Source organism: Oncorhynchus tshawytscha, linkage group LG06 (assembly GCF_018296145.1).
Source record: "Oncorhynchus tshawytscha isolate Ot180627B linkage group LG06, Otsh_v2.0, whole genome shotgun sequence".
Lineage (NCBI taxonomy): Eukaryota > Metazoa > Chordata > Actinopteri > Salmoniformes > Salmonidae > Oncorhynchus > Oncorhynchus tshawytscha.
Genome location: NC_056434.1, coordinates 16,470,778 through 16,496,810, shown reverse-complemented (window position 1 = coordinate 16,496,810; position 26,033 = coordinate 16,470,778). Strand labels below are relative to the sequence as shown.

The 26,033-nt window shown below is 40.5% G+C and overlaps 2 protein-coding genes across 3 annotated transcripts; one reads left to right on the top strand and one right to left on the bottom strand.

Annotated features, from left to right (window-relative positions):
- The first annotated feature begins 672 nt into the window (after positions 1 to 672).
- On the top strand, positions 673 to 16,463 carry rab3ab (RAB3A, member RAS oncogene family, b). The gene is made up of 5 exons (XM_024425320.2): positions 673 to 785; positions 9,767 to 9,991; positions 11,760 to 11,878; positions 15,260 to 15,384; positions 15,845 to 16,463. The coding sequence occupies exons 2-5, from the start codon at positions 9,767 to 9,769 to the stop codon at positions 16,033 to 16,035; spliced, it is 660 nt and encodes a 219-aa protein (XP_024281088.1). The 5' UTR covers positions 673 to 785; the 3' UTR covers positions 16,036 to 16,463.
- Positions 16,464 to 24,316: 7,853 nt separating this feature from the next.
- LOC112252125 (transcription factor jun-D) lies at positions 24,317 to 26,033 on the bottom strand. 2 transcript variants are annotated; one of them, XM_024423092.2, is made up of 2 exons: positions 25,815 to 26,033; positions 24,317 to 25,643 (listed from the first exon to the last, which is right to left on the bottom strand). In XM_024423092.2, the coding sequence occupies exon 2, from the start codon at positions 25,635 to 25,637 to the stop codon at positions 24,834 to 24,836; it is 804 nt and encodes a 267-aa protein (XP_024278860.1). In that variant the 5' UTR covers positions 25,638 to 25,643; positions 25,815 to 26,033; the 3' UTR covers positions 24,317 to 24,833. The 2 variants fall into 2 exon arrangements, with proteins under 2 accessions (XP_024278860.1, XP_024278859.1); XM_024423091.2 differs by having other exon boundaries at positions 24,317 to 26,033.

The following is a 26,033-nucleotide window of genomic DNA, read 5'->3' as shown; positions in this document are numbered from 1 at the left end:
CCCTGCTATCATTGTTCAGAGGAGTTATGGAATCAGAGATACAGCACCACCGGTTTCTCTCCTCATCACCGCTCAGAATAATTATTAATGTTTTACATTTTAGTAGACACTCTTATCCAGAGGAATTTACAGGAGCAATTAGGGTTAAGTGCCTTGTTCAAGTGCATATCAACAGATTTTTCACTTAGTTGGCTCAGGGATTCAAACCAGCGACCTTTCAGTGACTGGCCCAATGCTCTTAACCACTACGCTACCTGCAGCCCTATCCAATCCATAGCCATTACAACACAATAAACAGTGAAGGCTACAATCAATTATTGCAATCTGTGGTAGACTCTACATGATCCAACTACATAATAAGTAATAATAAGACCCAACCAACACCTAAAGCTATTTACACCAGACACATCATTATTCAAATAATTGAAAGAGAGATAACAAAAAGCTTTCGTTATTATCAACTGCTGTTGTTGAAGATCATGGCTATGTAAAGTCATTCGATTGATGATTTCCTGACACTCTTTTGAAATAAATTATAGAGAAGGTCAAGCTAGGAGGATAAATAATAAATAGGTCTGGGTTTAACGTATCTTGAATATTTTAGGACGTTTCGGTGAACGTGGTCCAGGATTAGTGGCTTGAAATATCAATCAACCCACACCAAAATTGAGGTCCGGCCCACCTCAGTCGTAAACTGTCAGTCAGTCATATAACGTCGGTGTTTCTGCAGGTGCTAGACGCGGTGGCGCATTGGTGTAATAAGAGTCTAAAATAAATATTTAAAGGTAAGGGAATTCTGTTATTCTGCGTTAACATTATATCGTCATACCTGGTGTAGAGTTACGTGTGTTGAGGATTTCATGTGGAAATAGCTGACAAAATAGAATAAAGGAGGAACAATATCCTTAATTTGACATAATATGCTTGCTTTAGAGAGAAATGTAATTGCAGTAGCATAGAAATATAATATTCCATATGGGTTGTTTACAATTATGCCGTAATACATGACACTTCAAGCCTAGAAAAATAAAAGCATCCGCATTCCTAAAATAGCCCAGCGGTTACAGTAGCATGTCTGGTTCTCGATATTGTATCTGCATCCTTAAATTGTATTGCGAGAGAATTCTTACATCAAGGAAACAATGTATAGTTTACGTGAATTGATATCAAGCATGCCATATGGAAAATCCAATGCGCTATAGATAGGTAGGACACGGGTCGCTCTGTGCTCAGAAAGGGAACGAACCATGCAGGAACGAACATGGTCGTCTTTGATCGTACAGGCTGAATGGCATTACAATGTTATTTCTGTAGGCTATTTAAATCCTTGATGTCTTTATATAACCACAGCTTTGACAGCACAAAACCTATAGAGAGAATCATAATGCTGTGTGTGTGAATGCGACCACATCAGCAAGCAGCGGTGGGGCCTCTTTGTCAGTTACCTATTGAATGTTATCTCAGGACAGCTCACTCACCCAAGTCACCGTTGTTAATTTTTCGGATGATGATGATGCAATATACATTTTTTTTCTAAATTTTATAGGAATTGTCAACATAGGACTGCAGGCTATGTTAAATTTGACAGTTAATAAGAAATTATTTAAAACAGGCTACTTGAGCATTTTGCATGTTAGATTGGGACCATTTGAAATAATCATACATTGAATGCCAGAAAGTAGATATACCACACTATATGATAAGAAACCTGTGAGCATTTAGGCTACTAGCTCTACTATACAGATTGTATGACAGATATGATGTGGCTGGCCTATTCAATGTTTCAGGAGGGCTATATTATTGCAAATATGATTTATTGAGTCTCATGGCAATATTATATACAGGCATGTCTAAATTGGTGTGAGCATTTTCCTTGTATATACTTTAAATAGATTATACTCCAATGTTATTGCTGGACTCTGTGGGAAAGGCATCCCAGAAAAAGTCTTAAGGAATCTTCAATGTTCAATGTTTTAATAGTGGCCACAATTGCCTGTCCTATTATATCCATTAGATTACACTGCATCCATTTTTGTTTCCTCCCATCCCATGAAAAGAAAAACAACTCCCAGCCCGACTCTCATAATTGCAGGCTTACATTGTGATTCTGGCAGGTTTATAATATCTTCTGCTCTAAAAAGAGAGAGCGTATGCTATATTTAGCTCCTATTCTTCTTAGAAAAGGGGAAATGTGATTGGATGGGGGAAAATGCCATCTTAGACAATCTTCTATCAGGATGTTTTGGTACCCTGGTTTGTGTCTCACTATGAATTATCATGTTATTTGATTCAGTCCAATTCAGTCCACTGTCAATTTAAAAAAAAAATCCCTCTTATGCTTAGTTTTCCAATACAAGTAATAAAGCATCACTTTTTGTTTAATTAATTCAACTCATCCTTGAAGCAGAATGCAGGGAGTTGACTTGGAAATGTTTGCTGTGTGTGTCTGTTGTGGAGTATAATTTCTTAGTTTGAGCAATATGTTGACTGTAGAGCAGTGGTCCACAACCTTTTCCATTCCGAGGACCACCATTATTTCTCATTATCTTGGAGATTAAATGTAGAACATTTTTGAAGTGAATGTAACAAATTAAAGGTTTATAATTATGAACAATTTGTATCATGACAAGTAATGTAAAATTGCTTATAATACCATTAAATACTCCCAAATGTTATTCATTTAGGAAGAAAATAAATGTAATCAAAATAAATTAAATCCAAAATAATTTGCAGACCAAAATAATTTGCAAATTAGGAGGATAGTTACCAATTAGATCAACCAAGCAACTCTTTATAGCTCTTGTGAAATTGGGTCACCTGGGGTATGATATAGGTTTGGAAAATTAATGTTTAATGCTACTTAAGCACAATGGCTTCTTCTTCAGGCTGCCTAGCTGGGAAAATCAATTAAAGTATCTCACTTCAATAGATTAATTGTTTTTAGTAGACGGGTTCTAAAAATATTATGGACATTCTAAAGTCCTAACATTTAAGTTGATTATATATTGCCTCACATTACATAGGCCTCATATCAGAACCACTTTTTTTAATATAAACACTACATGACCAAAAGTATGTGTACACCTGCTCGTCGAAACATCTCATTCCAAAATCATGGGCATTAATATGCTGCTATAACAGCCTCCACTCTTCTGGGACGGCTTTCCACTAGATGCTGGAACATTGCTGCGGACACTTGCTTCCATTCAGCCACAAGAGCATTAATGAGGTCGGGCACTGATGTAGGTGTGATGTGATTAAGCTTAGCTCGCAGTAGGCTTTCCAATTCATCCCAAAGGTGTTCGATGGGGTTGATGTCAGGGCTCTGTGCAGGCTAGGCAAGTTCTTACACACGATCTCGACAAACTATTTCTGTATGGACGTCGCTTTGTGCACAGGGGCATTGTCATGCTGGAACAGGAAAGGGCCTTCGCCAAACTATTGCCACAAAGTTGGAAGCACAGAATCGTCTAGCATGTTATTGTATGCTGTAGCATTAAGATTTCCCTTCACTGGAACTAAGGGGCCTAGTTTGAACCATGACAAACAGCCTCCGACCACCGTGCTTCTACACCTGCATTGCTTGCTGTTTGGGGTTTTAGGCTGGGTTTCTGTACAGCACTTTGAGATATCAGCTGATGTATGAAGGGCTATATAAATAAATTTGATTAGATTTTATTTGATTCTTCCTCCACCAAACTTTACAGTTGGCACTATGCATTCGGGAAGGTAGCGTTTTCCTGGCACCTACCAGACCCAGATTTGTCCATTGGACTGCCAGATGGTGAAGTGTGATTCATCACTCCAGAGAACCCGTTTCCACTAATCCAGAGTCCAATGGTGGCGAGTTTTACACCACTCCAGCCGACGCTTGGCATTGCACATGGTGATCTTAGGCTTGTGTGCGTGAGGCTGTTCAGCCATGGGAACCCATTTCCTTTCCTTCCAGAGGCAGTTTGGAACTTGGTAGTGAGTGTTGCAACCGAGGATAGATGATTTTTACACACTAGGTGCTTTATTTTAATGTAAGAAAATAAGTGCTAACAGCCTGTACTTAACTTGACTAACTCACGGAAGTTATTCCCTTATAGTTACCCTGGAATAATGCCCACGTAATGTATAACACTGCCCAATTTTCTTTCACTAAAATCTTGTTTTGTTTCATTTGGGCCAGATTAAGCTGAGGTAAACTGCAGCTTCCTTTCTCATTATCTTGCCTAATCTCAAGGTGTTTGGATCAGGGCCTGTATTCATAAAGAGTCTCAGAGTAAGAGTAATGAATAAGATTACATGGACAAGGAGGACCTGATCATAGATCAGCACACCTACTCTGAGACGCTATATGAATACATGCCCAGGTCTGACTCTCAGGTTTTCTGGGATCATCCTGGAATAAAACTGGATTAACGAGCTGCCACCAGGAACCTATCCAAAAGCCGAATCAATGGTGTTTGACTCATAGTGCACCGACACAGTCTAGGCCCGGCTGACATTACACAACTGTTTTTTATTTTTTATAATCTGTTTATTATTTTCCAATACGAAAAGACAGAGACAAACATTAACATTCATTGTAGTGTTTTAATGGAATCCCAAATTTAGAGGACAAAAAACAACTTAACTCACATATACAAAAATGAAAAAATATAATATGGTACATATTATAAGAAGACAGCGTATAGTCATTACAAGCAATGTAGTTCAAACAAAAATAAATATTGAGTGGAGTACAGCACAGAGTAGCCACAGAGCATCATCCCAGTTGTACACCTGTTGTTATGTTGTCAATCTCTTTAGGCTGATAAGACAAGTGACACAAGTTGGTGCCACAGATACGCCTCTTCCCGTCAGACATGGGTCGCTCTGTGTTCCCAAAGACAAGGGAACAAACCATGTAGGATCAAACATGATTGTCTTTAGTCGGGCAGCTACTCCTCTTCCTGTCCTCAGTTGGTAGAGGTTGAAAAGTATATGGTTAATGGTGTTGATTGGAGTTATTTTGAATCTGCGTCTCTCATCTAACAAACAGTACGATCATCATGATGAATATCATCTTTTTGTGTCCAAGTTGTGTGATTAGTTCTCCTGGTCAGCCAGACTTGTGTCCTTAGAAAGACATAGGGAGTCTAGGGAGCATTAAGTCCTGGCATGACATTGCAAGAAGCATATTTCAGTCAATAGTTGATTAGAAAGCATTTGTTAATTACATTTAGACTAATTGCTCAATCTCTTGAAAGGGAGGCTTCAATAACGATGATTGGGTTTACACACCTCCAATAAGGCCTTTGTAAGATCGAGAAATTATGGCCTACTGGTCGGTCTAGGCCTATCATCCTGTCATCTAAATCATGTTTCTCAGAAATAAAAGTAAAAACCACATGGCTTGAATGTTGTGGACACTAGTGTTCAGTCTACAAGTCCAAACGCAAGCTTGTTTCACTCATAACCAAGATGTTCAAAGATAAAAGTGTTTGAGACAAACAGTATTTGTATATTAAGTAAGACTGGACTTCAAGTAAGGCAGAGGCACACAGCCATCTATCATCAGAGAAAGCTTTGAGAAACCTTAGTCATCACGACTAGAAGCAGGTAGCCTAAGAGCGTTGGGCCAGTAACCGAAAGGTTACCAATCCTAATCCCTAAACCGACTAGGTGGAAAATCTGTCGATATGCCCTTGAGCAAGGCACTTAACCTTAATTGCATGTGTAAATCGTTCTGGATATGAGCGTCTGCTAAATGACTAAAATGTAAGCAGACATTGAATTTTACTGACATTTTAACCAGAACCTGTCAGGGATTACACGTAAACCAGAACCTGTCAGGGATTACACTTGAACCAGAACCTGTCAGGGATTACACGTAAACCAGAACCTGTCAGGGATTACACTTGAACCAGAACCTGTCAGGGATTACATTTAAACCAGAACCTGTCAGGGATTACACTTTAATCAAAACCTGTCAGGGATTACACTTAATCCAGAACCTGTCAGGGATTACATTTAAACCAGAACCTGTCAGGGATTACATTTAAACCAGAACCTGTCAGGGATTACATTTAAACCAGAATCTATCATGTTCCGGCCATTTGTGATGTATTATACTGAAGGTTGGATAGTCCATTTTGTCAGTTTATTTATCAATACTTATTTAGATTGTATTCTGTGTTTGCAGTATTGATCAGGTTGCATATAAATACCTGGCATGCTTTTGCTATTGACCTTATTTGTGCTTCCTTTTTTCATTACAAGAGTCCTGTGTTGAAAAGCTGAATCTGTTTCCCATGAGACCCTTGTTGAATATGAACAGTGTTTGTTTTAATTACATTATGGGGACAGGTGCACTAAGGTTAAAAATGTGCAGTGTGCTCGCCCTGATACAGTGAAACAGGGAAGAAGAATGTGCATTCTTCTTGTCCTTTGCCTGTTTCCCTGTAACTTGTATCAAATTTAACACATGACAAGTATGATGAATGCCAAGTCCTTATTAGGTACTTAGATCCAAATCAAGTACTATTACCAGCAGCTCAGGGTTCTTGTGTAAAAAATAGAATCATGACTCATGAAAAATAACATGTTCCATTATTAAAGAGAGCATCCCTGTGTTTTCTGTAAACCGATCTGTCGGAGCACCTATTATACTGGGCATGTCTTGTTTACACGTTATCTCAGGGAGTTTTAGTGTTCCAATGCAGCAGCCAGGTAGAGATAGCAGTCCAAATATAGACAGAGCCTTAGTGACCTCGACTCCTGATGGGCTGCCCTAAAGATTAGAAGTGACCCCGCCAAAAGTTCTTACAGAGTAACCTTCTGCTCAGATATGACCAATCACAGTCCCACTACTGTTCTACCACAGGGGAAGATGTCCTGAGAGGACGAGTGACCTGTCAGTCAATCCGTCTGCCCCAGTCACATTCATTTGAAGTCATTTTTGTTGCATGTGGCACAGACTTCTCTATCTTTCTAGAATGCACTGTTGAGAGCTGAATAAATTATAGACAATGGCTCACATCTTTTGAGAGACAGAATGATCGGTATGTAAAACCAGCAACCCATCATTAAATAGGTGTTGTAAGTATAAGGGAGTTCCGAATGTTCCAATTTGTGTAAAAAGCTTTGATACCTGTCAGGTGCCAGAGAATCGTCAGTGGACTATTTCCTCGCCAAGGAATATCTTGTTGTCACATTGAACTGATGCTACCATCAGGCAAGTGTCTTCACTGACATTTTCAACGTCTCCCTGACCCAGTCTGTAATACCTATATGTTTCAAGCAGACGACCATAGTCCCTGTGCCCAAGAACACCAAGGTAACCTGTCTAAATTAATATCGCCCCACAGCACTCACATCTGTAGCAATGAAATGCTTTGAAAGGCTGTTCATGGCTCACATCAACACCATCATCCCAGACACCCTGGATCCACTCCAATTTGCATACCACCCCAACAGATCCACAGATGATGCAATCTCTATTCCACACCACACTTCCCTTTCCCACCAAGACAAAAGGAACACCTACGTTAGAATGCTGTTCATTGACTACAGCTCAGCGTTCAACACCATTGTCCCCTCCAAACTCATCACTAAGCTAAGGATCCTGGAATTAAACACTTCCCTCTGCAACTGGATCCTGGACTTCCTGACGCTCCGCACCCAGGTGGAAAGGGTAGACAACAACACATCCGCCACAATGACCCTCAACATGTGGGCCCCTCAGGGGTGCGTGTTTAGTCCCCCCCTGTACTCCCTGTTCACCCACAACTGCGTGGCAGTGCATGTCTCCAACACCATCATTAAGTTTGTAGACGACATGACGGTGGTAGGCCTGACCAACGACGATGATGAGAAAGCCTATGGGGAGGTGGTCAGAGACTTGGCAGTGTGGTGCCAGGACAACAACCTCTGCCTCAACTTCAGCAAGACAAAGGAGCTGATCGTGGACTACAGGAAAAGGAGGGCTGAGCACGCCAGCATCCATATCAACGGGGCTGTTGTGGAGCAGGTCGAGAGGTTAAAGTTCCTCTGTGTCCACATCACTAAGGAACTATCATGGTCCACACACATCAACACAATCGTGAAGAGGGCACAACAACACCTCTTTCCCCTCAGTTGGATGAAAAGATTCGACATGAGCCCTCAGAACCTCAAAAAGTTCTACAGCTGCACTATTGAGACCATCTTGACTGGCTGTATCATCGCTTGGTATGGCAATTGCATGGTGTCCGACCTCAAGGCGCTACAGAGGGTTTTGCGTACTGGCCAGTACATCACTGGGGCCTAGCTCCCTGCCATCCTGGACCTCTATACCAGGCAGTGTCAGAGGAAAGTTCAAAAAAATTGTCAAAGACTCCAGCCACCCAAGTCATAGACTATTCTCTCTGCTACCGCACAGCAAGCGGTACTGATGCACCAAGTCTAGAACAAACAACACCCTGAACAGCTTCTACCCCCAAGCTATAATACTGCTAAATAGTTTGTTAAATAGTTAACTGATAGCTACCCGGAATTGTTGCATTGAGCCTTTTTGCACTAAGTCTTTTGACTAATCACATTTGCTGCTGTTACTGTTTATTATCTCTCCCTTTTGCTTAGTCCCTTTATCCCTACCTATATGTACATATATACCTCAATTACCTCGTACCCCTGCACATCGGCTCGGTACTGGTATGCTGTCTATATAGCCAAGTTATCGTTACTCATTGTGTATTTATTCCTTGTGTTATTATTAGACTATTTATTTTTTCTCACTGCATTGTTGGGAAGGCCCCGTAAGTAAGTTAGTTAGTCTAAACCTGTTGTTTACGAAGCATGTGACAAATAACATTTGATTTGATGGGAACTGATGAAATGTTTATTGATGTAATGCAGTCTTCTTGTGCCTCTGGTTTATCGATGTTCCAGAGTTTAGTTTCTGATCAATTAATTCCACTCCTCCTTGGTGAACACTGATGAATTGCACTTGGTGATGGATGAGGTTGCTCCCTTTTTTGTAGTAGTTGTTAGTGGTGTAAAGTACTTAAGTAAAAATACTTTAAAGTACTACATAAGTAGTTTTTGGGGGTATCTGGACTTTAATTTACTATTTATATTTTTGACAACTTTTACTTCACTACATTCCTAAAGAAAAGTATGTATTTTTTACTCCATATGTATTCTCTGACACCCAAAAGTACTCGTTACATTTTGAAAGCTTAGCAGGACAGTAAAATTGTTAAACTCATGCACAGTCTTTTTCTATTAATATACCTTTACTTTTACTGAAGTACGATGATTAGGTACTTCTCCCACTAATGCTAGTTGTGTTTGGCAAGGGCTTAAGCAGGCCTTGATGGTGCTAAATCAATTGGGTGGATATTTGGCATTCTGTATCATTTCATCTGTACTTCTAACATGGCCTTCACTGCTTATCCTAGGTTATACATTTTGAAGTATGCCTTTTTGATGTGCCAGAGGCCATTTATAGAAAACAAAGAATGGTGGCACCTTAATTGTGGAGAACAGGCTCGTGGTGATGACTGGAGCGGAATCAGTGGAATGGTATCAAATACAAAAAAACATGGTTTCCAAGTGTATGATGCCATTCCATTTGCTTCGTTCGGGCCATTTTTATGAGCCGTTTTCCCCTCAGCAGCCTCCACTGATAGAAACACAATGTAATAATAGTACTGCTCTGTGATCACCCAAGAATCAGTATTGGAACTGTTTCCATGATATTTTCAATTACAAGGGATAATTTCAGTTATTTGACAAACTCTCTCTACTCTTTCAGATGGCTTCAGCTACAGCTACCTATGGACAGAAGGAGTCCTCAGACCAGAACTTTGACTACATGTTCAAGATCCTCATCATTGGAAACAGCAGCGTGGGCAAGACCAGCTTTCTGTTCCGCTACGCTGACGACTCCTTCACGCCGGCCTTCGTCAGCACGGTGGGTATCGACTTCAAGGTGAAGACGATCTACAGGAATGACAAGAGGATCAAGCTACAGATCTGGGTGAGATTTGGAGATGGCTCCTTTCATATGGTTGATATGTCCGTGTAACAAGACCCCTGCCAAAAACGACACTTTTGGTAACCATTACCAAAACCATGGTAAGGCTCACCTGGTAATTATACCCCTAGGTCAGGGATGGGCAACTCCATTCCTTGAGGGCCTGTTTAGTGTAACACTTTTTTTCCAGCCCCAGCTAACACACCTGACTCCAATAGTCAACTAATCATGATCTTCAGTTAAACATGTAATTAGTTTAATCAGCTGTGTATCTCTAGGATGGGGAAAAAGTGTGACACCACTCTGGCCACCGAGGACTAGAGTTGCCCATCACTGCTCTAGAGCTTGAATATAGTACATTCCGAGAGGCATGAGGATGAAATACATCATTGCTTAGATCTCTTACTCTACCTTGAGTGGACAAAATATTAGGAACACCTGCTCTTTCCATGACACATACTGACCAGGTGAATCCAGGTGAAAGCTATGATCCCTTATTGATGTCATGTGTTAAATCCAATCAGTGTGTCAAGAACTGCAATGCTGCTGGGTTTTTCACGCTCAACAGTTTCCAATGTGTATTAAGAATGGTCCGCCACCCAAAGAACATCAGCAACCTTAACACATATGTGGGAATCATTGGAGTCAACATAGGCCAGCATTCCAACATGGGCCAGCATCCCTGTGGAATGCTGGCCTACTCAATATTGGGAAAATGTTCCTAATGTTGTGTGCATTCAGTGTATGTGTTGGAGTACATCATTGTGGGCATGTACAGTACAGTAGAGTTTGCATTTACGTCAACATGAACAGTCTCTACTGTACATCAGACAGTGCTATAGTGGGTTGGTGTGTGTGTCTGTGACGAGGGAAGGCTTGTTCTGCTGTCAGCCTTTCCAAGGCCTTCAGTGAGAAAGGCTGCTGGCCAATCAAAACACGGAGGGCGATGACTGATTGTGCACCCTTCCCCATTACTACACATTCCCCTTGAGTGCATAACCCTCACCTCCTACATATACACACTCACTGCTCCCCATCCCCTTCTTCACAGAACAGCATATAGGCAGCTCAGCACACACACAAGTGTAGTAAAATTGAAAAAGCTGGTTATGCTGACGTTGCTGGGACCCGTGGTCCATATTGACCCCATTCTGGGTCCGGATCCAGACTGCGATTCGCCTATAGAGTACGGCTGACCTAAAACATAAAAGCATTCGTTTCACACAATATACTGTGCATATTTAACCCAATTTACATATTTACATGTGCATTCCGATTCATTATGCACGCTAGAAATAAACAAAGCAGAAATGTGACTTTTTTAACAGATAATGTGCAGCCTAAACCTAACATACAGCCTAACCAGCCGAGTTTTGTCATCTGTAATGGGGATAGAGGCTGATGTTGCGCCACAGCTCAGAGAGGTGTAGTATTGGGTATCAGGGAGGCCTAATTCATTCCATGAGCATTCATTAGAGCTTAGGTCGTAACTCAATCTGCCCCTTCTGACATGCCAACCAAGGAGGGGAATAGATATTTGGCAAGTCACAGCGGAAATGCGAAAGGGTCTCTAAAAGCTACTGATGTGCAATCATCATCAATTGGCAGCAAAAGTAGTCTGCCGCTAGACTGTTTGATATCACTGGAGGGTTTTAATGTTCTGTCGTTATCGGTGTGCAAGATGATTGGTGTGCATGTCAATTTAACTGTGGTGTTCATTGTAATGCAACGTGTGTGTGTGTGTGTGTGTGTGTGCGTGTCATGTTTCTAGGATACGGCAGGGCAGGAGAGGTACAGGACTATCACCACCGCTTACTACCGCGGAGCCATGGGCTTCATCCTCATGTATGACATCACCAATGAGGAGTCCTTTAACGCTGTGCAGGACTGGTAAGTGAATGCGCAGGAATGTGGTCATGTGACCATATGGCAAATTAATAGTAGGCTACAACAGTGGTGGACAAAAATAGATCAGTATTCCTTGATACAGTACAGGCCTGACTCTAGGAGGTTCAATTGGTTTGTCAACCTTTTCTTCAGAAAGAACAACAGAGTGATAACAATTTGTTGACTTAAATAAAAACAAGTGAACTTGAGCCACATAGATATTTCTAGTTTGTTTAAGATTCATGATTGTAACAGGGACCCTGTTGACACCAAGCGGCATTTTCCACTCCTAATCACTATCCCCAATCCTATGCAAAAACACTATTACTCACAATAACCCAAAATTAACATATCGCAAGCTGCAGTATTCCAAACTCATTTTGGATAACCCTTGAAAGGTGAATCAGTGCAGTGAAAATGTCACCCAAGTTATCTATGGCTCTACAGTGGACCATATCTCTGTTTCTGTGTGGTTGCTGAAAACAAAAGAAGACTGCATACTGGATCTATGCTCTTAATAGTAGTTTATTAAAAACAATGTTGAGACCCTGAGGTCTTCATCGGGTCTCTTTGACCCTCACGCACCTGCTCATAACCACTGGATCAGTGTGTGTGTGTGTGTGTGTGTTATCTTTTCTTATAGTGAACCATTTTTTAACCATAAACTTCTTTACAGTGAAATGATCTTGATTGGTGATCTCCACTGGTGTTGGTTAAAGCCGGTGTCTGATGATTTAAAAATGTTTTGTAATTCTATGAATCTTACCCAGTTGATTATCTCACCCACTCGCCCAAATCTTAAATACCCAGATAAATCTACCCTGATTGATTTGATATTGACAAATGTTCCACATAAATATTCTGTGGTTGGTGTTTTTTGTAATGATTTAAGTGACCATTGTGCTGTTGTTGCTGTTAGAAATACTAAGGTTCCTAAGACAAACCCACGTTTTATTCATAAGAGAAATTTAAAGTGTTTTAATGAGCAGGCTTTCTTTTATGATTTGTTTTATTTTGACTGGAGCAGATTGAGCTTATCCCTGATGTGGAAACTGCCTGGAAATTATTTCATGATGGTTTTTCCCAAATAGTAAACAAACATGCCCCATTCTGCAGGTTCAGGGTTAAAGGGCGGGATAATCCATGGTTTTCTTCTGAGCTGTCTTGTATTTTTCACGACCGTAATCTAGCCTGGGCTAAAGCCAGGAAATTATGTTCTGATGCTGATTGGCTTATTTTTAGGCCGTTAAGAAACAAGTGTTCTTTTCTTCTCAGGAAGGCCAAGTCTGAATATTTTATGTCTGTTACCACTGATACTTATGCAGCCTGTTTTCCCACTATGGGTTGTGGGTAGTTGTTTTCTGTTTTGTGTGTATTGCACCTTGCAACCTGAATGACCCTAGAAAGTTTGGAAGGCTATTAAGTCTATGTCTGGTAACAGTAATGTTAATGAATTACCGTCATGTGTTTTGAAGGACTCTGTTGCTGTATATGACAAAACTGAAATGCTGAATTGTTTCAATGAGCACTTTGCATCATCTGGTAGGCTGTTTGATTCAGTGTCCTCTGTCTCTGTACAACCCTGTGTGGATGAACCAGTGAGAGCTGGTCAAACTTTTAGCCTTTTGCCATTCTCAGTGCAGGTGGTGCATAAAGCCCTGAAATACATAGATCAGAGAAAGCCTGCAGGTCTTGATCTTTTGGATCCCTGCTTTTTAAATCTGGCAGCTGATTTCATAGCTGAACCACTTACATATCTGTTCAATCTAACCCTGGAATGTAATGAGATTCTGAAAATCTGGAAATCAGCATTTGTCCTACCACTTTTAAAAGGGGGAGATCCAACTCTTTTAAATAATTATAGGCCCATCTCAAAGCTGTCACTCCTGGTGAAAATACTTTAAACCCTTGTAAGTGAACAGCTAAAATAGTTTTTATTTACTAACTCTATTTTATCAATCTACCAATCGGGCTTCAGGAAGAAGCATAGCACAATTACAGCAGCCATGAAGGTTTTAAATGATATCACTAAAGCCACTGACAAAAAACAGCACTGTGTCTCACTTTTTATGGATCTCTCTAAGGCTTTTGATACAGTTTATCATGCTATACTAAGGCAGAGATTGTCGAGTGGAGGTCTTTCAGAGCATGCAGTTGCATGGTTTGCTAACTATCTGTCTGATAGAACTCAGTGCACTCAATTTGATGGGCTTAGGTCTGTTAAATTGTCTGTCTTTAATGGTGTGCCCCAAGGCTCTGTACTTGGTCCTCCTCTCTTATTCACTATTTATATAAATGCGTCCAAAATGTGCAACTTCATTTTTATGCTGATGATACTGTTATTTACTGTTGTGCCTCGTCTCTTACAAAAGCTTTCCAGAACTTGCAAACTGCTTTTTATACTGTTCAACATACCTTGTGTCAATTGAAGCTTATCCTCAATACTGACAAAACTAAACTAATGGTGTTTTCAAAAGCAAGAAATAGACCTCTGAACCTTTCACCTATTACTACCTTATATGAGGTTGTAACCTCATATAAATATCTTGGAATTTTAATTGATGACGGCCTCTCTTTTAAATTGCATATTCAACAACTTACAAAAAAATTTAAGCTGAAATTGGGATTTTATTTTAGGAATAAGGCCTGTTTTTCTTTTGAAGCCAGAAGGAGGCTAGTATCAGCTACATGTATGCCTTTACTACACTATGGGGATATTTTATATATGAATGCTTCCGCTCAGTGTTTAAGATTGACACCCTTTAACATGGCACTTTGAGATTTATTTAAAACTTCAAAACCCTTACGCACCACTGCACTTTGTATACCAGGGTTGGCTGGCCTTCTCTAGTCACTCGTAGGCTCAGGCACTGGTATACTTTTATTTACAAAGCCATTTTGGGTTTACTACCTTTTTGTTTGGGCATTTTTATTGTTCAGAAATGTGGTGGGTACTCGCTTTTTTCACTGGACTTTATCCTGCTAACTGTTCCAAATGTCCAAACTGAATTTGGTAAAAGGGTTTTTATGTACTCTGCGCCATCGTCTTGGAACGCCTTACAAAATACTTTTAAACTGGAAGAACTTGTCCCGATTGGTGTTTTTAAATCACTGATGAAGGATTTTGAGGCTGATTCCCTGACCCGTCAATGTTTTTAATTTGCTGTTTTTGATTCTCTTGTGAATTCTATGGTTTTTACAAGATTACTTGTAGTTTTTCATGTTGTTTGTCTGTAATTTTTTTAATGACTTGGTGCTGCCTATCTTGGCCAGGACGCTCTTGAAAAATAGATTTTAAATCTCAATGAGGCCTTCCTGGTTAAATAAAGGTTAAATAAAATAAAATTAAAATTAAAATGAAAAAACATTGTATGGCTGCCACAGGTCAACCCAGATCAAGACTTACTCTTGGGACAACGCGCAGGTCCTGCTGGTGGGAAACAAGTGTGACATGGAGGACGAGAGGGTGGTGGCAGCAGACCGGGGTAGGCAGCTCTCTGAACACTTGGGTGAGTTTACATCACACAACACCAACTCACAGGTCTCACCACAACAACATTAGCTATGTATGGATATTACATGAGGTACATACAATGATACTGGTGATGTTAATGCTGCTACTTATCTGATGATTTGATTATATCGTCTGAGTTGTCAGCTAAACAATAACATGTATAATTTGGTTGCAATCGCTTAGTAGAAGTTGCTTTTATCCAGAGTGCATGCCGGAGCAGCGGCATAAGCAAACAAACAAATATAATTGTGCCTAATTGTCTGTTGAACACAGATCTCACAGCTGACACCAAATGTCATACAGGGATGACACAATGGCAATACAAAGTTATCTTGTTTAGCTTAATCCCAGACATTAGCTTTAGAAGCCAATGGGCAAGAATACATAAGACATGAGGCTAGCTTGACAAACTACCTCCACCACATTATGATCCAAATTCTGACACCATGTTCCAGGGTTCGAGTTCTTTGAGGCCAGTGCCAAGGACAACATCAATGTGAAGCAGACGTTTGAGCGGTTAGTGGACATCATCTGCGAAAAAATGTCTGAGAGCTTGGACGCCGCCGACCCGGCCATCACAGGGGCCAAACAAGGGCCCCAGCTTACCGAGCAGCCCGCAGCCCCCCAACAGGACTGTGCATGCTAAAGCTTAACGACCCCCCACATCAACCCATCCTCAGGTCCCCTCACCCTCACTACCCCCACTCACCCATCTCCCTCCGAATGAACCTATCACTCCATATGGGTGAATGCGTGAAGTTCACTCTGTTTTTCCCATGATCCTCTGCACCCTTTACTCTGGTTGTCACTAGTTACCACAGACACAAAGTCATAATTATGGCTAAACTCCACTTATTTCTACAATGTAAATTCTTCAAATCTGATTTTTAACCTAACCTTAACCACACTGCTAACCTTATGCTTAACTCAAACCTTAAATTAAGACCAAAAAGCTATTTTTTTTTAAATCATACATTTTATTAGCCAATATTGTCTTTGTGACTGTGGTAACTAAATCAAATCAAATTTTATTTGTCACATGCGCCGAAAACGGGTGTAGACCTTATAGTATATGCTTACTTACAAGCCCTTAACCAACAATGCAGTAAAAAAATACCTAAAAAAAAGAAGAAGAAATAAAAGTAACAAATAATTAAAGAGCAGCAGTAAAATAACAATAGCGAGACTGTATACAGGGGGTACCCGTACAGAGTCAATGTGCGGGGGCACCGGTTAGTCGAGGTAATTGAGGTAATATGTACATGTAGGTAGAGTTATTAAAGTGAATATGCATGGATAATAACAAAGAGTAGCAGCAGCATATGGGGGGCAATGCAAATAGTCTGGATAGCCATTTGATTAGATGTTCTGGGATATTATGGCTTTGGGGTATAAGCTGTTTAGAAGCCTCTTGGACCTAGATTTGACACTCCAGTACTGCTTGCTATGCGGTAGCAGAGAGAACAGTCTATGACTAGGGTGGCTGGAGTCTTTGACAATTTTTAGGGTCTGCCTTTGACACCGCCTGGTATAGAGGTCCTGGATGGCAGGAAGCTTGGCCCCAGTGATGTAATGGGCCATACGCACTACCCTCTGTAGTGCCTTGCGGTCGCAGGCCGAGCAGTTGCCATACCAGGCCGTGATGCTCTCGATGGTGCAGCTATAGAACCTTTTGAGGATCTGAGGACCCATGCCAAATCTTTTCAGTCTCCTGAGGGGAATAGGTTTTGTTGTGCCCTGTTCACAACTGTCTTGGTATGCTGGGACCATGTTAGTTTGTTGTTGAGGTGGACACCAAGGAACTTGAAGCTCTCAACCTGCTCCACTACAGCCCCTGAGAATGAGGGCAAGCTCAGTCCTCCTTTTCCTGTAGTCCACAATCATCTCCTTTGTCTTGATCACGTTGAGGGAGAGGTTGTTGTCCTGGCACCACACGGTCAGGTCTCTGACCTCCTCCCTATAGGCTGTCTCGTTGTTGTCAGTGATCAGGCCTACCACTGTTGTGTCATCGGAAAACTTAATGATGGTGTTGGAGTCGTGCCTGGCCGTGCAGTCATGAGTGAACAGGGAGAACAGGAGGGGATTGAGCACGCACCCCTGAGAGGCTCCCGTGTTGAGGATCAGCGAGGTAGATGTGTTGTTACCTACCCTTACCATCTGGGGGCGGCCCATCAAGAAGTCCAGGATCCAGTTGCAGAGGGAGGTGTTTAGTCCCAGGGCCCTTAGCTTAGTGTTGAGCTTTGAGAGTACTATGGTGTTGAACGCTGAGCTGTAGTCAATGAATAGCATTCTCACATAGGCGTTCCTTTTGTCCAGGTGGGAAAGGGCAGTGTGGAGTGCAATAGAGATTGCATCATCTGTGGATCTGTTAGGGTGGTATGCAAATTGGAGTGGGTCTAGGGTTTCTGGGATAATGGTGTTGATGTGAGCCATGAACAGCCTTCTCAAAGCACTTCATGGCTACAGACGTGAGCACTACGTGTCGGTTGTCATTTAGGAAGGTTACCTTAGTGTTCGTGAGCACAGGGACTATGGTGGTCTGCTTGAAACATGTTGGTATTACAGACTCCGACAGGGAGAGGTTGAAAATGTCAGTAAAGACACTTGCCAGTTGGTCAGCGCATGCTCTGAGTACACGTATTGGTAATCCACCTGGCCCTGCGGCCTTATGAATGTTAACCTGTTTAAAGGTCTTACTCACATTGGCTGCGGAGAGCATGATCACACATTCGTCCGGAACAGCTGATGCTCTCATGCATGTTTCAGTGTTACTTGCCTTGAAGCGAGCATAGAAGTTATTTAGCTTGTCTGGTAGGCTCGTGTCACTGGGCAGCTCTCGGCTGTTCTTCCCTTTGTGGTCTGTAATAGTTTGCAAACCCTGCCACATCTGTTGAGCGTCGGAGCCGGTGTAGTACGATTCGATCTTTGTCCTGTATTGACGCTTTGCCTGTTTGATGGTTCGTCGGAGGGCATAGTGGGATTTCTTATAAGCTTCCAGCTCCTTGAAAGCGGCAGCTCTAACCTTTAGCTCAGTGCGGATGTTCCCTGTAATCCATGGCTTCTGGTTGGGGTATGTACGCACAGTCACTGTGGGGACGACATCATCGATGCACTTATTGATGAAGCCAGTGACTGATGTGGTGTACTCCTCAATCCTGGAACATATTCTAGTCTGTGCTAGCAAAACAGCTTAGCTCTGCTTCATCTGACCACTTTTTTATTGACTGGGTCACTTGTGCTTCCTGCTTTAATTTTTGCTTGTAAGCAGGAGTCCGGAGGATAGAATTATGGTCAGATTTGCCAAATGGAGGTCGAGGGAGAGCTTTGTACGCATCTCTGTTTGTGGAGTAAAGGTGGTCTAGAGTTTTTTTCCCTCTGATTGCACATTTAACATGCTGGTAGAAATTTGGTCAAACGGATTTAAGTTTCACTGCATTAAAATCCCCGGCCACAAGCAGCGCCGCCTCTGGATGAGCGTTTTCCTGTTTGCTTATGGCGGAATACAGCTCATTGAGTGCGGTCTTAGTGCCATCATTTGTCTGTGGTGGTATGTAGACAGCTATGAAAAATTCAGATGAAAACTCTAGGTAGATAGTGTTGTCCACAGCTTATCATGAGATACTCTACCTCAGGCAAGCAAAACCTTAAGACTTTCTTAGATATTGTGCACCAGCTGTTGTTTACAAATATACATACATCGCCACCCCTTGTCTTACCAGAGGCTGCTGTTCTATCCTGCTGATACAGTGTAAAATCCGCCAGCTGTGTGTTATTTATGTCGTCGTTCAGCCACGACTCGGTGAAACACAAGATATTACCATTTTTAATGTCCCGTTGGTGGTTTAATCTTGCTCGTAGGTCATCGATTTTATTTTCCAATGATTGCATGTTGGCCAATAGAATGGATGACAGTGACAACTAGTGACAACTCTTTACTCTTCTCCTGATTGTGGTCATGATGGAGTTCTCTATCCAGAGTCTGTCCCAAATCCTTATCATTGTTTACCTTTTTTTCTCTCAGATTAATGCTTTTCTGATATCAGCCTTTGTTGGGGACTGATGGGACTGCCATATTAAACTATGTGTTGTCATAAAAAGGTCAATAATTTGGAATCATTGTGTTGATATTGAAGCCTAGTACATATATACTGGTCTTGTCCCTCCTCTCTGTGCGAAATATAAGTAAACATATTTAATTTACATCAGTCATTGTTTTTTGTTGTTGTGTGTATTTATTAGAATCCCCAAATAGCTGCTGCTGAGGCAGAGGCTCCTCTTCCTTGCCTCCAAAAAGGAAACAACATAGATTTTTTAACACCATTCCTTATTCCAGTCTCAAATTTTTGTCCAATCAGCTTTTATTTTTGTATACTGGTACCTCTTTCTTTTTTAAAGCTTTTCGTACATAAAAAAAACCTGTAAGGGAATAACGAACAAATTATAGATGAGTTTAAAAAAACACAGAGACACCTCTTTATTTATTTTTGTTTTAAATGTTTATGTAAATAATGTGCAGTACAAGATATCTATGGTATACATTTCAAAAAATGTATTTTTCTTTTAGTATAAAGAAAATATCTATGAAGATGTATCAAAAATGAGAGATCAATGTTGTATATTTTCTCTGGATCCATTTATATATTGTTGAATTAATTTCATTGTCACCCCCCTTTAGCCCATTTAGACAGAACTTCTCAGCTCCTACTAGCCCCTCAGATATGTACAAATACACTCACTAATAGCAGTAAAGATGAATGCTAGTTTGCATGGAAAAAGGCTGAAGCCACAAAAGCAGAGCATACTATAGCTGCAGTGTGTCCGCATCGTTCACCGTTTACATCTGTTTCAATTATCTTGTTTCAAATATTTGGGAGACATAATGAATTGCAGTGTGCATGTTACATCAGAGGCAATACTTGCCTCCATATGACTTGAAATAGGCTAAATGAGACTGCACAAGTGAGATAAGATTAAAAAGAGAAATCATACTATCACACATCCTGTACAATAACATAGGTTTAAAAAAAAAAAGCTATTTAGTAAACTTTCATTTAGGGACGACCTTTTGCCTCTTGTCTGTGAATTGGTTATTCAGTCCAAGGTCTCACTCCAGGCACGTTTCCATCTAAATGAGAGAATATATTACTAATTGTATGTGATCGAAACCACTATCTCCCTTAAGCCTTTCATTATATTATACCAATGGTTGTTTCAATGGCCTTTACTAGAGAACGGATGAGTGCGAAACAGTCACACAGGTAGATCAGTCTTTCAATCATCCTCAATAGATGAAGAGGTCAAATTTATACTTCATTGAGTCCCACCAAAGTTTTGATGTGGGACGATAATGATAATTGTGTAACACTAATAATAGAATAATACTACTGTAGTAACAATTACAATAACAACAGTATCGGATCATCGTGAACTTGAGTACCTTGCAGTTCAGTATACATTTTCAACATAATTTTCTATACCACATGGCTGTGAGTTCTCAGTAGTATCCAGAGATCCCCCTCTGTAAACTGTCCTCCTCCTTTCCAATGCGGTCTTCCTTTCTATGAAACAAACTGTAAATACATTTTAGTTACAGTATATATGTTTAATGTGTGGATTGTGTTGTATTGACTCCAGGCTTGCAAAACAAAAAGGGAAAAAAAGCTGTAACTTTCGTTATTACAAAGCAATACAATACAAATAGCAATTCCGTACTTGATGATTAATATATTTATTATTTTTTAAAGGTTTAGTACCTCAGGTTCATTTGGAAAGTGTCGGGTCAGTTTGTCCTCACTGCTATTTCTAGGTAGTATAGAACTGAATAAGTGGATTTATTTCGTTTGTGGTGAGAAATGTTGTATCAGAGATGGCACCAAAGTTACAAAAAAACAACAACTACAAACATTTGACTTGAGTGTAAATTTTGAAAAGTACTATAAGAGTATTTTTGAGCTGATGTTTTTATTCTTTGCTTAGAAGGCAACCTTGTGTTTCCAAACCGACCAATAAGGTTTGCGTTGTCATGAAGGTATTGTAATTTTAGAAAAAGACCCAAAGTGTTGCTTGTTTTTGGAATTTATTTAATCGTTTTATTTGTGTTCTTTTTTTATTATGCATCCACCAAACACTGTTCTGGAAAGTACTGTTGACTTGGTTTACATGTATTTTTACTTTGTTTTTCAATTGTGAGAATACAACAACTATTATGCAGTAGTTTGTGTAATATAACAAAAAGGGAATATGGTGTCAATGTTAAATTGTGAACATTACCAAATCTACTGAACATGTGGAATTCAATGACAAAAATACAAGTTTGTGCTGTTACAATATTGAAGTGTTCTTTATTTCATGACTACCGTAATGTAGTGTGCATCTCATATACAAACAGCAGTTGCACCATCTCATTTGGCTCGTAACATTGCTTCCAGGAGCCTGCCACTCGCTGAAACATCACATATTGTATAGCCCCTGTCTATGATGCTGCATTTGAAGCACGTTGAGACCATCTGCTATTCACTATCTCATAGGTGTCTGGCTCATAGGTGCCTACACTACCCTATACTATCTATAGAGTGGTCTCTGATGCTGCATTCATAGCAAACTCGGACCTTCTGATAGCTACTATCTCACAAGTGTCTGGCTGTCTACACTATGGTGTCTACACTTGTCATAAAATTATCCATTAAGCATCCAGGCTTGATTTAAATTGGGGGAACAACAACCTGTGCTACCACAACTTGGTCCTATGCAAACGCTTTTATACTGTACAAAGTAGTCTTGTTTTTCATGTTTTGGACTTAATTATAATATGTAGACTTACCAAATAGCCTGATAAGGCAGCATAGCCAGCACTCAGTTGAACTTAAGACATCAGAGCAAAGAATTGTGTTGATACAATTAATTGTGTTGAATTCCTATACTCAGAATTCATGCAATCATATTATACCAGTAGAGGGCACAAGACCCCATGATAATACAAATGTTACTGACTGACATCACAGTCAACAGAATTCCTGTGATGAATGGACAGATTTGTATCCAATATGTTGACGGTAAATGCTACAATTTCACGATGGAATGCATTCTCCGGATGCGATGCCAGGAATAAGAATAACAAAGCATGTTATCAAACAATTTACACTACTGAGTCAGCAAAGACCCAATAATGTTGGCTAAAATACCAACTTTTAAAATTCACATAAATTAGTGGAAAAGTGTGCCATTGGCATACAGAACCAGTCAAAAGTTTGGACACAGCTACTCATAGAAGGTGCTTTTCTTTATTTTTACTATTTCTACATTGTAGAATAATAGTGAAGACATCAAAACTATGACATAACATGTGGAATCATGTAGTAGCCAAAAAAGTGTTAAACAAATCTAAATATATTTTAATATTTTATATTCTTTAAAGTAGCCACCCTTTGCCTTGATGACAATTTTGCCATTCTCTCAACCAGCTTCACCTGGAATGCTTTTCCAACAGTCTTGAAGGAGTTCCCACATATGCTGAGCACTTGTTGGCTGCTTTTCCTTCACTCTGCGGTCCAACTCAGCCCAGACCATCTCAATTGGGTTGAGATCAGGTGATTGTGGAGGCCAGGTCATCTGATGCAGGTCTAAGGCACTGCATCTCAGGGATAGAGGCGTCACTACAGGCCCTGGTTCAATTCCAGGCTGTATCCATGAAGCGGCCGTGATTGGTCCCATAGGGCGGTGCATAATTGGCCCAGCGTTGTCCAGGTTAGGGTTTGGCTGGGGTAGGACGTCATTGTAATTTGTTGTTAACTGACTTGCCTAGTTTAATAAAAATGTCCACTGTTCTTGTTTCTTGGCCCAAGCAAGTCTCTTCTTCTTATTGGTGTTCTTTAGTAGTGGTTTCTTTGCAGCAATTTGACCATGAAGGCCTGATTCTCCTCTGAACAGATGATGTTGAGATAACAGTTGATGTTGATGTTACTTGAACTCTGTGAAGCATTTATTTGGGCTGCAATTTCTGAGGCTGGTAACTCTAATAAATCTATCCTCTGCAGCAGAGGTAACTCTAGGTCTTCCTTTCCTATGACGGTCCTTGTGAGTGCCAGTTTCATCATAGCGCTTTATGGTTTTTGCGAATGCACTTGAAAAAACATTCAAAGTTCTTGACATTTTCCAAATTGACTGATCTTCATGTCTTAAAGTAATGATGGACTGTAATTTCTATTTGCTTATTTGAGCTGTTCTTGCCATAATATGGACTTGGTCTTTTACCAAATAGTGCTTCTGCCCTTACCTTGTCACAACACAACTGATTGACTCACATTAAGAAGGAAATCAATTCCACAATTTTATTTTTATTTTTACAAGGGACACCTGTAAATTGAAATGCATTCCAGGTGACTACTTCATGAAGCTGGTTGAGAGAATGCCAAGTAAGCAAAGCTGGCATCAAGGCAAAGGGTGGCAAGAATCTCAAATATAAAATATATTTTGATTTAACACTTTTTTTAGTTACTACATGATTCCACATGTGTTATGTCATAGTGATGTCTTCACTATTATTCTACATTGTAGAAAATAGTAAAAATAAAGAAAAATGTGTGTCCAAACTATTGACTGGTACTGTATGTGTTGTGCAACTCCATAAACAAACTGTGGTACAAAAAAAACATGTTTTTATTCATATGAAATCATATATGATTTGAATAAGCTACAAATGTAGGTACATCATTGGATTTTAATGTTGGGTTGGACACAAGTTTTAACTTATTGAAATTCCCAAATATGTATTGAGCAATATCTTACTGTGCCCCACCCATTAATTTAGTCTATTGTGCAAACGCAACTGGTATAAAGGCCTACAGTGGAGACATTGGGTACAGGATCTTGCTCTGTTGTTGTTGCATCAAAATGTATCAGAAAATTAACACAACAGACAGCAAAACATGTGACTTGTATTATCAAGCAAAGTTTATTTGATATCAGAATCCAAGTAAAAATAGGAATGTGAAATAAACTATTCAGTGCAACAAAAGATGACAGCTTCACATTAATATAAGAAAACACTGAAATAAGACACTATGGAGCATTGAATATAAAATGTACATGTAATCTGTTCATAAATGCTTGTTTAAACACGTTACAATGCATAAGAAATGGCATGTGCCCAACCCTGTTAGGTAACATTCGAGTTTGTCAATAAACATGCAAATACTTTTTACTTTCAGTATAAGGCTATGATATAGTAATACAATAACGGTATGCTGGTTTGGTCAAGTCTTGGGACTGTCTATGTAAAGTACACCCATGAGAAATAATGTGTAAACAGTACACAAAAACGTACATTAGTGAAGTCATTTCAGTCTGTAACGTCGTTGGCTCCATGCACATAGTGGAAATATTTGAGAGCCAACAAAAAAAGGTTAATGAGCTTATTTATGCTGGTTGACAAATGTCATCCTGCTACTAGTACACTTGAACTTGATGTGGTGATAACTGGCATCCGCTGTTCACATGATTCAAAACCTTTTGTTTTAGCTGAGCCACTTGTTCCCGGAGTACATTTGCCGTTGAGGCTAGGTCAGTGTTTTGAGTTTTTAGGTTCTTAACTTTGTCCTCGAGTCTGGATATCCTCTCCAGTTTCCTCTTTCTACACTTGGACGCAGCAATTCTATTCCGCAGCTTTTTCCTCTCGGCTTTAATGCGCTCCTGCGTGTCCATGTTGATAGGCGACAGTGGCGGACTGTCGCCGAAGCTGTGCACGTCAGGGACTGTCTGCGGCTCATCCTTCAAGGATTGCAGCCGGGAATGCGCTTGCTGTTGTGTGGAGCCTAAATGATGAGAGGGAGGTGGTGGGAAGGGAACAGTGTCTGTGGAGTAATTGACAGTGGTGCCCAAAGGCCCATTGCCGTAACTGTTCAAGTTCGTATAGACGGGTAAGTCCAGGTGTATGGTGACAGGAGCAACGTTGGTGCTTAAGTCCATACTGTTCATTTGAGCGCACGTTCCGCCGTTCAGCTGGTTCTGTTTGTGTAAATCCTCGAGAGCCTTGACGAATCCCTCTGCAAACTCCTGTTCGTCGGTTACGGACTTGGGGTAGAGGAACTGAGAGGTCGGTGTTGTTGTGACCATTCCGTTGGACTGAATGATGAGTCTCTCTAGCTCCGGGGAGGCCAGTTTCAGCAGGCCAAGGTCCGGGGAGATGAGGATGCTCTCGGTGTCGCGGAGATTGGGCTTTAAATTTGTGGAAGTTGCCAGGTTTAAAATCATGTCCTTCTTCATCATATTAAAAAAAAATAATAATAATTATTAGATGACAGCAGCTGTAAAAATTCAGCACACCCTCACAACAGAAAGAGGGGTTCCCATAACAGCTCAGTTGTTGAAGAGAAAACGATGCGTAATTTGCGCACAATCAAATCAAATACGCGTTTAAAGTTTTCCTACCCTTGTCCACGTTCAGTGTATTGAACGTATTTTCCTTCATTAATGATGTCCTTTTTTTGTTTTTCCTTAATAAGAAACAATTAATAAGAAACAATAGATGACCAGCCTCCAGCTAGAGAGGTAGAAGTTTCTATGCGTGCGCTCGCGCGCTGCCTCCATCTTTTCTATCCTCGTAGGTTCCATTGTGTCACTTCAGAGCGCGGAGATTGGACAGAAATG